Below are 14,603 nucleotides of genomic sequence, written 5' to 3'. Positions count from 1 at the left end.
GAATAAAAAAGAGAGAGGACGGGGAAAGAGGTGGAGAGAGAGACAGGGAAAATAGAGATGGGAAGGAGGCAGAGAGAGAATAAGAGAGTGGGAAGAGAGAGATGAGGGGGAAAGAGGTGGAGAGAGATAGGGAAAGAGGAGGAGGAAAATAGACACAGGAAGGAGGCAGAGAGGGAATAACAGAGAGGGAAAGAGAGATGACAGGGAAAGAGGTGGAGAGAGAGATAGAGAAAAGAGAGATGGGAAGGAGGCAGAGAGAGAATAAGAGAGAGGGAAAGAGGTGGAGAGAGAGAGAGACAGTGAAAGAGGAGGAAAAGAGACCAGGAAGGAGGCAAAGAGAGAATAAAAGAGATGGAAAGAGAGATGACAGGGACAAAGGTGGAGAGAGAGAGACAGGGAAAAGATAGATAGGAAGGAGGCAGACAGAGACTAAGAGAGAGGGGAAGATGTGGAGAGAGAGAGACAGGGAAAGAGGAGGGGGAAGAGAGAGAGATGGGAAGGAGGCAGAGAGAGAATAAGAGACATAATAAGAGGGGGACAGAGAGAGATGACAGGGGAAGAGGTGGAGAGAGGGACAGGGAAAGAGGAGGAGGAGGAAGAGAGAGAGATGAGAAGGAGGCAGAGAGAGAATAAGAGACATAGTAAGAGGGGGGCATAGAGAGATGACGGGAAGAGGTAGAGAGAGATGGGAAGCAGGCAGAGAGAGAATAAGAGAAAGAATAAGAGGGGGACACAGAGAGATAACAGGGGAAGAGGTGGAGAGAGAGACAGGGAAAGAGGAGGAGGAAAAGAGAGATGGGAAGGAGATAGAGAGAGTAAGAGACATAATAAGAGGGGGGCAGAGCGAGATGACAGGGGAAGAGGGGAAGAGAGATGGGAAGGAGGCAGAGAGAGAATAAGAGACATAATAAGAGGGGGGCAGAGCGAGATGACAGGGGAAGAGGTGGAGAGAGATGGGAAGGAGGCAGAGAGAGAATAAGAGACATAATAAGAGGGGGGCAGAGCGAGATGACAGGGGAAGAGGTGGAGAGAGATGGGAAGGAGGCAGAGAGAGAATAAGAGACATAATAAGAGGGGGGCAGAGCGAGATGACAGGGGAAGAGGTGGAGAGAGATGGGAAGGAGGCAGAGAGAGAATAAGAGACATAATAAGAGAGGGGCAGAGAGAGATGACAGGGGAAGAGGTGGAGAGAGAGACAGGGAAAGAGGAGGGGGAAGAGAGAGATGGGAAGGAGGCAGAGTGAGAATAAGAGACATAATAAGAGGGGGACAGAGAGAGATGACAGGGGAAGAGGTGGAGAGAGATGGGAAGGAGGCAGAGAGAGAATAAGAGACATAATAAGAGGGGGGCAGAGCAAGATGACAGGGGAAGAGGTGGAGAGAGATGGGAAGGAGGCAGAGAGAGAATAAGAGACATAATAAGAGGGGGGCAGAGCGAGATGACAGGGGAAGAGGTGGAGAGAGATGGGAAGGAGGCAGAGAGAGAATAAAAGACATAATAAGAGAAGGGCAGAGCGAGATGACAGGGGAAGAGGTGGAGAGAGGGACAGGGAAAGAAGAGGGGAAGAGAGAGATGGGAAGGAGGCAGAGAGAGAGTAAGAGACATAATAAGAGGGGGGCAGAGAGAGATGACAGGGGAAGAGGTGGAGAGAGAGACAGGGAAAGAGGAGGGGGAAGAGAGAGATGGGAAGGAGGCAGAGAGAGAATAAGAGACATAATAAGAGGGGGACAGAGAGAGATGACAGGGGAAGAGGTGGAGAGAGATGGGAAGGAGGCAGAGAGAGAATAAGAGACATAATAAGAGGGGGGCAGAGCGAGATGACAGGGGAAGAGGTGGAGAGAGATGGGAAGGAGGCAGAGAGAGAATAAGAGACATAATAAGAGGGGGGCAGAGCGAGATGACAGGGGAAGAGGTGGAGAGAGATGGGAAGGAGGCAGAGAGAGAATAAGAGACATAATAAGAGAGGGGCAGAGCGAGATGACAGGGGAAGAGGTGGAGAGAGGGACAGGGAAAGAGGAGGGGGAAGAGAGAGATGGGAAGGAGGCAGAGAGAGAGTAAGAGACATAATAAGAGGGGGGCAGAGCGAGATGACAGGGGAAGAGGTGGAGAGAGATGGGAAGGAGGCAGAGAGAGAATAAGAGACATAATAAGAGGGGGCAGAGCGAGATGACAGGGGAAGAGGTGGAGAGAGATGGGAAGGAGGCAGAGAGAGAATAAGAGACATAATAAGAGAGGGGCAGAGCGAGATGACAGGGGAAGAGGTGGAGAGAGGGACAGGGAAAGAGGAGGGGGAAGAGAGAGATGGGAAGGAGGCAGAGAGAGAGTAAGAGACATAATAAGAGGGGGGCAGAGAGAGATGACAGGGGAAGAGGTGGAGAGAGATGGGAAGGAGGCAGAGAGAGAATAAGAGACATACTAAGAGGGGGACACAGAGAGATGACGGGAAGAGGTGGAGAGAGATGGGAAGGGAGAGGGAGACAGAGGAAGAACACAGCGTGCCTACGTCAGCCACAACAGCTGTACATAGCCCTGCAGATAACATTGCATGCATAGATATCACCCAGCCAATGAATGGTCCAGAATACAGTACTAGTGGTTATTATATTACAGCTCTTATTACATTACATCTGTGCATGCTGGTTCCAGCAGCTGTTATTCTGTGTGAGAGATTCACTTACTAGTTACTGTGTCCTCTCCGGCAGGTGGAATCCCTTCCCCGATTTTCTATGGCGCAGCCATCGATACCACCTGCATTAAATGGGGGACTACGAGCTGCGGAGACCCGGGGGCTTGTCGCATGTACGACTCTGGCGCTTACAGGTAACTTATCTCCTTCATGAGTGCACACTCAGCAGCAGAAACTAGCAGATAAAGACATTACTGATGTGGAGAGGAGACATTAAGGGTCACATACAAACCACAGAGTAAAACTGTCGCTCAGCTTCCTTTATATGATGTCATGCCGTGATTCTGCATATTTACATTCAGCTTTATGGGTAAGTGCGGCCAAGATGGCGGCCTGAAAGGTGGGATGAGTTGGGCAGATTAGGCGACAATCTTGGCTAAGTGCGGATTAGATACAACTGCGCAACGCTTCCGACGTGGACAAATTAGATTTGCTGGTCTGAATTATGTAGATGAAGTAAAGGGGCAGAGAGGGCGCTGAAAAGGGGGTTATCACTTTTTTATCATTTTAATTAATAATTTGAGGCATGAATGAGAATAAAATGAGCAGTGTTATGGGCTAGAAGCTAAGTTATAATCAAAGATGGGGATGCACTGTTGCTGCTTCGGTGTTACCAGCCCGGAGAGGTGAGGGCTTCATGACCGTATCACTGCACCAGGTCTGATATATGAGCCCATGCGTGATGTGGGCCACATCTGGGCGGATAGTTGTGCACTATTGGTTTTGCCCTGTGATAAATCAGCCGTTCTCCACCTGACTTATTTTGGTAAGGCCGGGGGGTACCACATAGGTGTAACATGTATATACCCCCCTCCGGCACACAGGCGACCTTCTCATTTATAAATATCCAACAGCTCTTGTTATATATCATGTAATAATACCGCCTACCCTATGTTATATAATGCCTTTCTTCTGTTTATATCCAGACACCTGTATCTCGGGATCCCAGTGGGATTACGCTTTGTAGCCTACATCTTCTGCGTCCTCATCCTCCTCTCCCTGAAACGCGTCAGCTCCCATGAGGAAAATCCAGGTCATGAGCAAGAGACGGGATCCGGAGAAGAAAGACGCTGTATATAGTATATAGACATGGAAATCGGACACACGGACCCCGTTACATTATGAATAGCCCCCAATGATGCTGTATGTATTTATTTAAGAGGACACTGTGTTTTATCATAGACTTGCTGGGAAATGTTTCATTCAATTCCTGGAAAACTGGGCTCAGCTGGGGACAGAGGTCACAGAGGAACAGATCAGAGCATTGGAGGCTGGAGGAGGATGAGGGATAAGAAGACATCAGGGGACATGGGGACTACTGGTGACAATAATGAAGAACCAAGCCACAAACAGAACAGAGAAGAAAGTGCCAGCCATTGGCCTCAGGGGTGACTGATGCACTGGGCAGCGGCCTGCGGTGACACCGGGCGGGTGTGCTGCCCCCAGTGCCAGTCCGTGTGTCAGCAGAGCGGGGGCTCACAGGGCTGGTTCTGCTAATGGTGACATTGCTACATTGTAACTTATCATTTATCAGGTCAGATCCCGTCACACCTGCTATGTACAGAGCTGCACGGTATACACACATGTAATAATGGGATGTGGTCAATTTACCTACAATTAAAATCCCGGCGGTCAAAATACCGACAACCATTGTTCGCACTTTACCATCCCAGTGCACCTGGAGAGGGAATATAATAATGTGCAGAGCGCAGCGAGCCATGCGAGGGGACGCAGTACACTTATATGGTGTCCATGTCAACCTATGTCGACATACACACCCAAAAAAAAATGAAAAACTTGTGTCAACTCTTTGACCTGTCAACACTTTAAATGACGGTAATTTGACCATTGGGATTTTGATTGTAGGTATTTCATACTGATTCTGTAGTAATAATAATACTACCTTATTATACTCTGATTACACAGCGCCAGTGGTGTATCTATAATGGGTGCTGGGGGGTACACACAGCGCCAGTGGTGTATCTATAATGGGTGCTGGGGGGTACACACAGCGCTAGTGGTGTATGTATAATGGGTGCTGGGGGGTACACACAGCGCCAGTGGTGTATCTATAATGGGTGCTGGGGGGTACACACAGCGCTAGTGGTGTATCTTTAATGGGTGCTGGGGGTACACACAGCGCTAGTGGTGTATCTATAATGGGTGCTGGGGGGTACACACAGCGCTAGTGGTGTATGTATAATGGGTGCTGGGGGGTACACACAGCGCCAGTGGTGTATCTATAATGGGTGCTGGGGGGTACACACAGCGCTAGTGGTGTATCTATAATGGGTGCTGGGGGGTACACACAGCGCCAGTGGTGTATGTATAATGGGTGCTGGGGGGTACACACAGCGCTAGTGGTGTATCTTTAATGGGTGCTGGGGGTACACACAGCGCTAGTGGTGTATCTATAATGGGTGCTGGGGGGTACACACAGCGCTAGTGGTGTATCTATAATGGGTGCTGGGGGTACACACAGCGCTAGTGGTGTATGTATAATGGGTGCTGGGGGGTACACACAGCGCCAGTGGTGTATCTATAATGGGTGCTGGGGGGTACACAAAGCGCCAGTGGTGTATCTATAATGGGTGCTGGGGGGTGCACACAGCACCACTGGTGTATCTATAATGTGTGCTGGGGGTACACACAGCGCCAGTGGTGTATCTATAATGGGTGCTGGGGGGTACACACAGCGCCAGCGGTGTATCTATAATGGGTGCTGGGGGGTACACACAGCGCCAGCGGTGTATCTATAATGGGTGCTGGGGGTACATACAGCGCCAGTGGTGTATCTATAATGGGTGCTGGGGGTACACACAGCGCCAGCGGTGTATCTATAATGGGTGCTGGGGGTACATACAGCGCCAGTGGTGTATATATAATGGGTGCTGGGGGGTACACACAGCGCCAGCGGTGTATCTATAATGGGTGCTGGGGGTACATACAGCGCCAGTGGTGTATCTATAATGGGTGCTGGGGGGTACACACAGCGCCAGCGGTGTATATATAATGGGTGCTGGGAGGTGCACACCCTGCACCTCAGTCCCTGCCCCAGTGGAGCTTTTAGTCCACAGTCTCTACCACACACACATACTCACCAGGGCAAGGGATTGCCAACCTGGGCCTTACGTTTCCCATACCACCTAGCAGTCATTACTAAATGTCACATTTTTAAACATGCGGTGCATTGATCCCCAATCTCCACATTCTACAGTTCTGCAGGTGGCCTGGAAAACATGACGTGTGTGTGTGTGTGTGTGTGTGTGTGTGTGTGTGTGTATATATATATACTGCTCAAAAAAATAAAGGGAACACTAAAATAACACATCCTAGATCTGAATGAATGAAATATTCTAATTAAATACTTTGTTCTTTACATAGTTGAATGTGCTGACAACAAAATCACACAAAAATTATCAATGGAAATCAAATTTATTAACCCATGGAGGTCTGGCTTTGGAGTCACACTCAAAATTTAAGTGGAAAAACACACTACAGGCTGATCCAACTTTGATGTAATGTCCTTAAAACAAGTCAAAATGAGGCTCAGTAGTGTGTGTGGCCTCCTCGTGCCTGTATGACCTCCCTACAACGCCTGGGCATGCTCCTGACGAGGTGGTGGATGGTCTCCTGAGGGATCTCCTCCCAGACCTGGACTAAAGCGTCCGCCAACTCCTGGACAGTCTGGTGGATGGAGCGAGACATGATGTCCCAGATGTGCTCAATTTGGATTCAGGTCTGGGGAACGGACGGGCCAGTCCATAGCATCACTGCCTTCGTCTTGCAGGAACTGCTGACACACTCCAGCCACATGAGGTCTAGCATTGTCCTGCATTAGGAGGAACCCAGGGCCAACCGCACCAGCATATGTTCTCACAAGGGGTCCGAGGATCTCATCTCGGTACCTAATGGCAGTCAGGCTACCTCTGGCGAGCACATGGAGGGCTGTGCGGCCCCCCAAAGAAATGCTACCCCACACCATTACTGACCCACTGCCAAACCGGTCATGCTGGAAGATGTTGCAGGCATTAGAACGTTCTCCTTGGCGTCTCCAGACTCTGTCACGTCTGTCACATGTGCTCAGTGAGAACCTGCTTTCATCTGTCAAGAGCACAGGGTGCCAGTTGCGAATTTGCCAATCTTGGTGTTCTCTGGCAAATGCCAAACGTCCTGCACAGTGTTGGGCTGTAAGCACAACCCCCACCTGTGGACGCCGGGCCCTCATACCACCCTCATGGAGTCTGTTTCTGACCGTTTGAGTAGACACATGCACATTTGTGGCTTGCTGGAGGTCATTTTGCAGGGCTCTGGCAGTGCTCCTCCTGTTCCTCCTTGCACAAAGGCGGAGGTAGCGGTACTGCTGCTGGGTTGTTGCCCTCCTACGGCCTCCTCCACATCTCCTGATGTACTGGCCTGTCTCCTGGTAGCGCCTCCATGCTCTGGATACTACGCTGACAGACACAGCAAACCTTCTTGCCACAGCTCTCATTGATGTGCCATCCTGGATGAGCTGCACTACCTGAGCCACTTGTGTGGGTTGTAGACTCCGTCTCATGCTACCACTAGAGTGAAAGCACCGCCAGCTTTCAAAAGTGACCAAAACATCAGCCAGAAAGCATAGGAGCTGAGTAGTGGTCTGTGGTCACCACCTGCAGAACAACTCCTTTATTGGGGGTGTCTTGCTAATTGCCTATAATTTCCACCTGTTGTTTATTCCATTTGCACAACAGCATGTGAAATTGATTGTCAGTCAGTGTTGCTTCCTAAGTGGACAGTTTGATTTCACAGAAGTGTGATTGACTTGGAGTTACATTGTGTTGTTTAAGTGTTCCCTTTATTTTTTTGAGCAGTGTATATTAATATATATATATATATATATATATATATATATATATATATATATATATATATATAGTCCACATATGTATAGCACACCACCAAGTAGCCATCCACATAGAGACCAGCACACCGTAGATTTTTAAATGCTTTAGTATCCAAAAGTTTTCACAAGTTTCCATTAAGAGCAGCAAGCAAAACGTTATTCCATCCAAAGAAAAGATTTAAAACATGTTACTTATCATGCCAAACTTCAGGAGGAACAATACATCTGGCCCAACAGCTGTTTCGGTGCATGACCACCTTCCTCAAGGGCTCCACAATCTCTAACCACCAAACTGCTCCTATAAGTAGCCAGGGCACCTGTCATCACTGTCACGATCACCAACACCTGTGTTACCTCTCTCACCCTTCTCGTCGCCTCACCCTTCAAACCGTATTCACCGCTAACGTCAACGGTGGAACGCACACCGGCCGCCGCTGGAACGCACTTCCAGTTCCGGTTGATACGGCGGCTCAGCGGTCCTAAATGCGGCAGAGATCTTTCTGTGGAACGCAGCTCAATAGTCGCTGGAATGCACTTCCGGTTCTGGCATGCGTGGCAGCTAAGTGATCCGTGCTCTGCACATCGTCGCCTCACCTACGGAATTGCGTTATATCAGCATGCCTCCAAAGAAGGTTAAAGAGGTGATGCCTCCCAGAGTATCTTTCCCGTCCCAGAAAGCGGCTCCTCCCTCCACTTCTGCACGGAAGTCCCCTGCCTCTATCTCTGCACAAGATAATTCCTACAGCCCTGTCTCTGTACCGGGGTTTGACCCTGACTCTGACGCTCCTCTCACGGTTAAAACTCTGTATCAAGCCCTTTCAGCATTCAAAACAGAGTTAACTGAAGATCTCACAGCGGCTGTTCGTGAGGTCAAGATGGAATTAAACGTTATTGGAGAACGTACAGACCATCTGGAAAGGAAAGTAGAGGAGTTGGTCTCGTCTCATAATGACCTCATAGCGGCTCATGATCAACAGCAAAGTGACCTTGAGGCGTTTAAAGTCAAGATCGCAGATTTAGAGGACCGTTTTTTGCGTAATAATATCAAAATTCGAGGCATTCCAGACTCCGTGCAAGACTCAGAGTTGGAAGACTACGCTACCGCACATTCAGGAAGCTTCTGTCTAGAGCTGAACCAAGGGAGCTACTCATAGACAGAATTCACAGACTGCCTAGAACACGCTCAGTGGCCCCCTCGCTCCTGAGAGATACGCTCATGAGGGTGCACTTCTATACGACAAAGGCATGCATCCTGAAAGCGGCTAGAGCGGCTGGTGACTCAGATTCTGATATACTTGGCGGATTGCAGCTTTTCCCAGATTTCTCTGCTTTGACTTTGGCCAAACGACGATCGTTCATCCCTATTACTTCGGCTCTACGTGACCAAGAGATCACATATAGATGGGATTTTCCGGTAAAGCTGATTATCCCCTATGAAAATACACCATTGCCTCATAAGATGCTGGAGTCAAGCTATTATCAGAGTGGGATATCCCGGTCAAAGTACCCCCTGGATTCAAGAAACAGTCAACTCTCCAATCAGAATGGTCCATCGTCTGTCTCTTTACATTCTGGCTTTATTCATGGACTTTACACTGTATCGTTACCACGGCTGGGACTCAGTTATTCAGTTCGATGTAAACTCTGTGTCTATAGCTCAGATTATATATGTCTGTTCTCTATATTGTTGGTGAGCGTATTTACTTGTTTTCTTTTTTCTTATCTATGTTAATGGGTGGTGGCGCTAGGCCACATGTTCCCCCCTGCTATTGTACTACTGCACATTTTTGCTTCCCTTGCAGTAGTTACAGCGACCCGATATACTGGGTCCTTTTGGATTGTTCTTTTCCCCTTCCCTGCCGATACCCCCCCTCCTCCTCTTTTACGATATAGGTTTTATATGTTTGAGACAATTTTTTTTATTATATCGTAGTCACTCACTGCACATATCATGCATCATGTTGCTATCTGTTTTTCTTTACCTATCCCTGATGGTTCAGGTTTTGTCTATGAATGTTAAGGGGTTGAACTCCCCCAACAAACAAAGGCTGTCACTGGGCGATTTTGCTAAGCATACAGCAGATATTGTTACACTGCAAGAGACTCTTTAGCGCCCCCTATCTTTAAAGACCGCAGATTTCCTCTTGGTTATTTCACTAACGGTCCCTTTAAGAGAAACGGTGTGGCTATACTGTTTAAGAACTCTGTTTCATTCACCTTGCATTCCCAGATAGGCAATAAAAATGGGCGCTATCTTATTTTGAGCGGCCTTCTAAATGACAAGCCGGTTACTTTGGTTTCGGCATACGCCCCTAACTCAAATCAAATATCCTTCTCTCATAAACTTTGTTTGGCTATCCAGAAGGTTCGTAAAAAGGCTCTCTCCTTATTACAGGGGACTTTAATTTAGTTCTTGATCCTAAGTTGGACAAATCTCCCAAGCCTTCTTCCACCTCTTTAGACTCTTCTAATGCCCCATGTTTGGCCTTCCGTAATCTTTTAGTGGAATTTTACCTGTACGATATATGGCGCGTGCAGAACCCTACCGGCCGTGAGTACACCTATTATTCTCCCATCCACAACTCCTATTCCCGTATTGATTTCTTGTTTTCAGATAAGTGGACCCTTCAGTTTGTCAGATCTGTAGACATTCTCCCTATAACCTGGTCAGATCACGCCCTGATAATTCTTAAATGGGATATTGCTAGTCAACACCCCTCACCCACCCTTGGAGACTTTTCCCTCATTTATTAGCTGATCCTGTATCTAAAAAAATTATAGTTGATATTATCACCTCCTATATGGAATTTAACTGCCCATCAGACACGTCCACCCTGAATTTTTGGTGCGCACTTAAAGCCGTTACTAGGGGGGCAGCAATACAAGTGGGGGCACAGCTTAAAAATCTTAATTAACAATGTCAGGATAATTTGGAGCTTAAATGAAAGGAGTTGGAGGACAAAAATCAAACTAGACTCACGAAATCCCTTCAGAAAGAGTTAGCTGATACTAGGTCCCAACTTCAGAAATTGCTTATGGCACGCACTCAGGCTTCACTAAATAGGATGCATCAAAAATGTTATCTGGCAGGGAGCAGACCGGGAAAAATGCTTGCTCATAAGCTTAGGGCCCAACAAGCTAGAAATAGAATTAAACTTATTGTATCCCCCTCTGGCACTAAAATTTCTAACTCTCTGGAGATATCGAATCAATTTGCCAACTTCTACTCCCAACTCTACAACCTCTTGTCTGACCCTTCTATTCCACAACCCACTCTCTCTTCTATTAACTCCTTCCTAGAGGATTTGAGACTTCCTTCCATATCCGAAGATCAATTGGAGATATTAAATGCTCTTTGGTCCACCTTGGAAACCCTAAGTGTAATCAAATCCCTCCCTAAAGATAAAGCACCGGGCCCCGATGGCTTTGTTAATGATTTTTATGTCTCATTTCAGGATCTCCTGGTACCCTCTCTAGTGGCAGTTTACAACGAAATTACTTCCCAAGGCACTCTCCCAAAATAGATGCTGGAGGCTCGAATTGTTCTGATCCCCAAACCAGGAAAAGATTTGACTTCCTGCCAAAATTATCACCCCATTGCATTATTAAATGGGGACATTAAAATATATGCTAAGCTGATAGCTTCCCGATTAAATGTCCTTCTCCCTTCCTTGGTGCATTCAGACCAGGTTGGATTTGTACCTGGAAGACAAGCGTCTGACAATACACGTAGGGTATTTAACCTCGTAGATTCCCTAGCCTTGCGGCAAGGTCTTCTTCTGTTATCTCTAGATGCAGAGAAGGCTTTTGATCACTTAAATTGGTTTTATATGCGCGAAGTCTTATTGAAATTCGGCCTTCGCAATCAAATTCTGTCATCCATACTAGCCTTATATAGCTCCCCGTCAGCCCCAGTCTTTAGTAATGATTTTTTATCTACTCCCTTTTCAATTTAATATGGCACCCACCAGGGTTGTCCTCTCTCTCCCCTCATTTTTGTTCTGGTAATTGAGCCTTTAGCAGCTAAGATGCGAGCAGACCCGCAGTTCCCAGGACTCCAGCTGGGCTCCACCTTTCATAAACTCTGTTTGTTTGCGGACAATGTTCTTCTATTTGTGACCGACCCCTCCACTACACTCCCTCATTTACATAATATTTTAGATATGTACTCTGCAGCGTCCTATTATAAATTAAACGCATCTAAAACTGATGCCCTGCCCATTAATCTTGCCCACTCTCTTGCCTCCTTGTGTGCTAAATACCCAAACAATTGGCAAACAGCCTCAATACGATATTTGGGTATTTTTATCCCCCCATCCTCCTCTTCCATTTTCGAAGTTAACCTCCCCCCTTTATTGGCCTCGCTTCTACTGTAGAGATGAGCGCCGGAAATTTTTCGGGTTTTGTGTTTTGGTTTTGGGTTCGGTTCCGCGGCCGTGTTTTGGGTTCGACCGCGTTTTGGCAAAACCTCACCGAATTTTTTTTGTCGGATTCGGGTGTGTTTTGGATTCGGGTGTTTTTTTAAAAAAACCCTAAAAAACAGCTTAAATCATAGAATTTGGGGGTAATTTTGATCCCAAAGTATTATTAACCTCAAAAAACATAATTTACACTCATTTTCAGCCTATTCTGAACACATCACACCTCACAATATTATTTTTAGTCCTAAAATTTGCACCGAGGTCGCTGTGTGAGTAAGATAAGCGACCCTAGTGGCCGACACAAACACCGGGCCCATCTAGGAGTGGCACTGCAGTGTCACGCAGGATGGCCCTTCCAAAAAACCCTCCCCAAACAGCACATGACGCAAAGAAAAAAAGAGGCGCAATGAGGTAGCTGACTGTGTGAGTAAGATTAGCGACCCTAGTGGCCGACACAAACACCGGGCACATCTAGGAGTGGCACTGCAGTGTCACGCAGGATGTCCCTTCCAAAAAACCCTCCCCAAACAGCACATGACGCAAAGAAAAAAAGAGGCTTTTTACTGATATTTGGTGTTTTGGATTTGACATGCTCTGTACTATGACATTGGGCATCGGCCTTGGCAGACGACGTTGCTGGCATTTCATCGTCTCGGCCATGACTAGTGGCAGCAGCTTCAGCACGAGGTGGAAGTGGATCTTGATCTTTCCCTAATTTTGGAACCTCAACTTTTTTGTTCTCCATATTTTATAGGCAGAACTAAAAGGCACCTCAGGTAAACAATGGAGATGGATGGATTGGATACTAGTATACAATTATGGACGGACTGCCACGGTTAGGTGGTATAAAAAAACCACGGTTAGGTGGTATATATTATAATAATAATACAATTATGGATGGACGGACTGCCTGCCGACTGCCGACACAGAGGTAGCCACAGCCGTGAACTACCGCACTGTACACTGGTTGATAAAGAGATAGTAGTATACTCGTAACAACTAGTATGACACTATGACGACGGTATAAAGAATGAAAAAAAAACCACGGTTAGGTGGTATATATTATAATAATAATACAATTATGGATGGACGGACTGCCTGCCGACTGCCGACACAGAGGTAGCCACAGCCGTGAACTACCGCACTGTACACTGGTTGATAAAGAGATAGTAGTATACTCGTAACAACTAGTATGACACTATGACGACGGTATAAAGAATGAAAAAAAAAACACGGTTAGGTGGTATATATTATAATAATAATACAATTATGGATGGACGGACTGCCTGCCGACTGCCGACACAGAGGTAGCCACAGCCGTGAACTACCGCACTGTACACTGGTTGATAAAGAGATAGTAGTATACTCGTAACAACTAGTATGACACTATGACGACGGTATAAAGAATGAAAAAAAACCCACGGTTAGGTGGTATATATTATAATAATAATACAATTATGGATGGACGGACTGCCTGCCGACTGCCGACACAGAGGTAGCCACAGCCGTGAACTACCGCACTGTACACTGGTTGATAAAGAGATAGTAGTATACTCGTAACAACTAGTATGACACTATGACGACGGTATAAAGAATGCAAAAAAAACCACAGTTAGGTGGTATATATTATAATAATAATACAATTATGGATGGACGGACTGCCTGCCGACTGCCGACACAGAGGTAGCCACAGCCGTGAACTACCGCACTGTACACTGGTTGATAAAGAGATAGTAGTATACTCGTAACAACTAGTATGACACTATGACGGTATAAAGAATGAAAAAAAAACCACGGTTAGGTGGTATATATTATAATAATAATACAATTATGGATGGACGGACTGCCTGCCGACTGCCGACACAGAGGTAGCCACAGCCGTGAACTACCGCACTGTACACTGGTTGATAAAGAGATAGTAGTATACTCGTAACAATTAGGATGACACTATGACGGTATAAAGAATGAAAAAAAAACCACGGTTAGGTGGTAGGTATATAATAATAAATAATACAATTCTGGTCGGACGGACTGCCTGCCGTGTGCCGACACAGAGGTAGCCACAGCCGTGAACTACCGCACTGTACACTGGTTGATAAAGAGATAGTAGTATACTCGTAACAATTAGGATGACACTATGACGGTATAAAGAATGAAAAAAAAAACACGGTTAGGTGGTAGGTATATAATAATAAATAATACAATTCTGGTCGGACGGACTGCCTGCCGTGTGCCGACACAGAGGTAGCCACAGCCGTGAACTACCGCACTGTACACTGGTTGATAAAGAGATAGTAGTATACTCGTAACAATTAGGATGACACTATGACGGTATAAAGAATGAAAAAAAAACCACGGTTAGGTGGTAGGTATATAATAATAAATAATACAATTCTGGTCGGACGGACTGCCTGCCGTGTGCCGACACAGAGGTAGCCACAGCCGTGAACTACCGCACTGTACACTGGTTGATAAAGAGATAGTAGTATACTCGTAACAATTAGGATGACACTATGACGGTATAAAGAATGAAAAAAAAACCACGGTTAGGTGGTAGGTATATAATAATAAATAATACAATTCTGGTCGGACGGACTGCCTGCCGTGTGCC

At 46.6% G+C, this 14,603-nt stretch overlaps 1 protein-coding gene across 2 annotated transcripts in view; it reads left to right on the top strand.

The window, feature by feature from the left end:
- Positions 1–3,867, top strand: part of LOC134933869 (solute carrier organic anion transporter family member 1A2-like) — a 181,359-nt gene extending 177,492 nt beyond the window's left edge. For both annotated transcript variants that reach the window (XM_063929404.1, XM_063929405.1), the window contains 2 exons: positions 2,703–2,820; positions 3,613–3,867. In XM_063929404.1, the coding sequence (XP_063785474.1) occupies positions 2,703–2,820; positions 3,613–3,766 (272 nt within the window). In that variant the 3' untranslated portion in view covers positions 3,767–3,867. The remainder of the gene's footprint in view (positions 1–2,702; positions 2,821–3,612) is intronic.
- The last annotated feature ends 10,736 nt before the right edge of the window (positions 3,868–14,603 follow it).

Source organism: Pseudophryne corroboree, chromosome 6, assembly GCF_028390025.1.
Source record: "Pseudophryne corroboree isolate aPseCor3 chromosome 6, aPseCor3.hap2, whole genome shotgun sequence".
In the NCBI taxonomy this organism is placed as follows: Eukaryota; Metazoa; Chordata; class Amphibia; order Anura; family Myobatrachidae; genus Pseudophryne; species Pseudophryne corroboree.
This window is presented reverse-complemented; position numbering and strand designations above follow the sequence as displayed.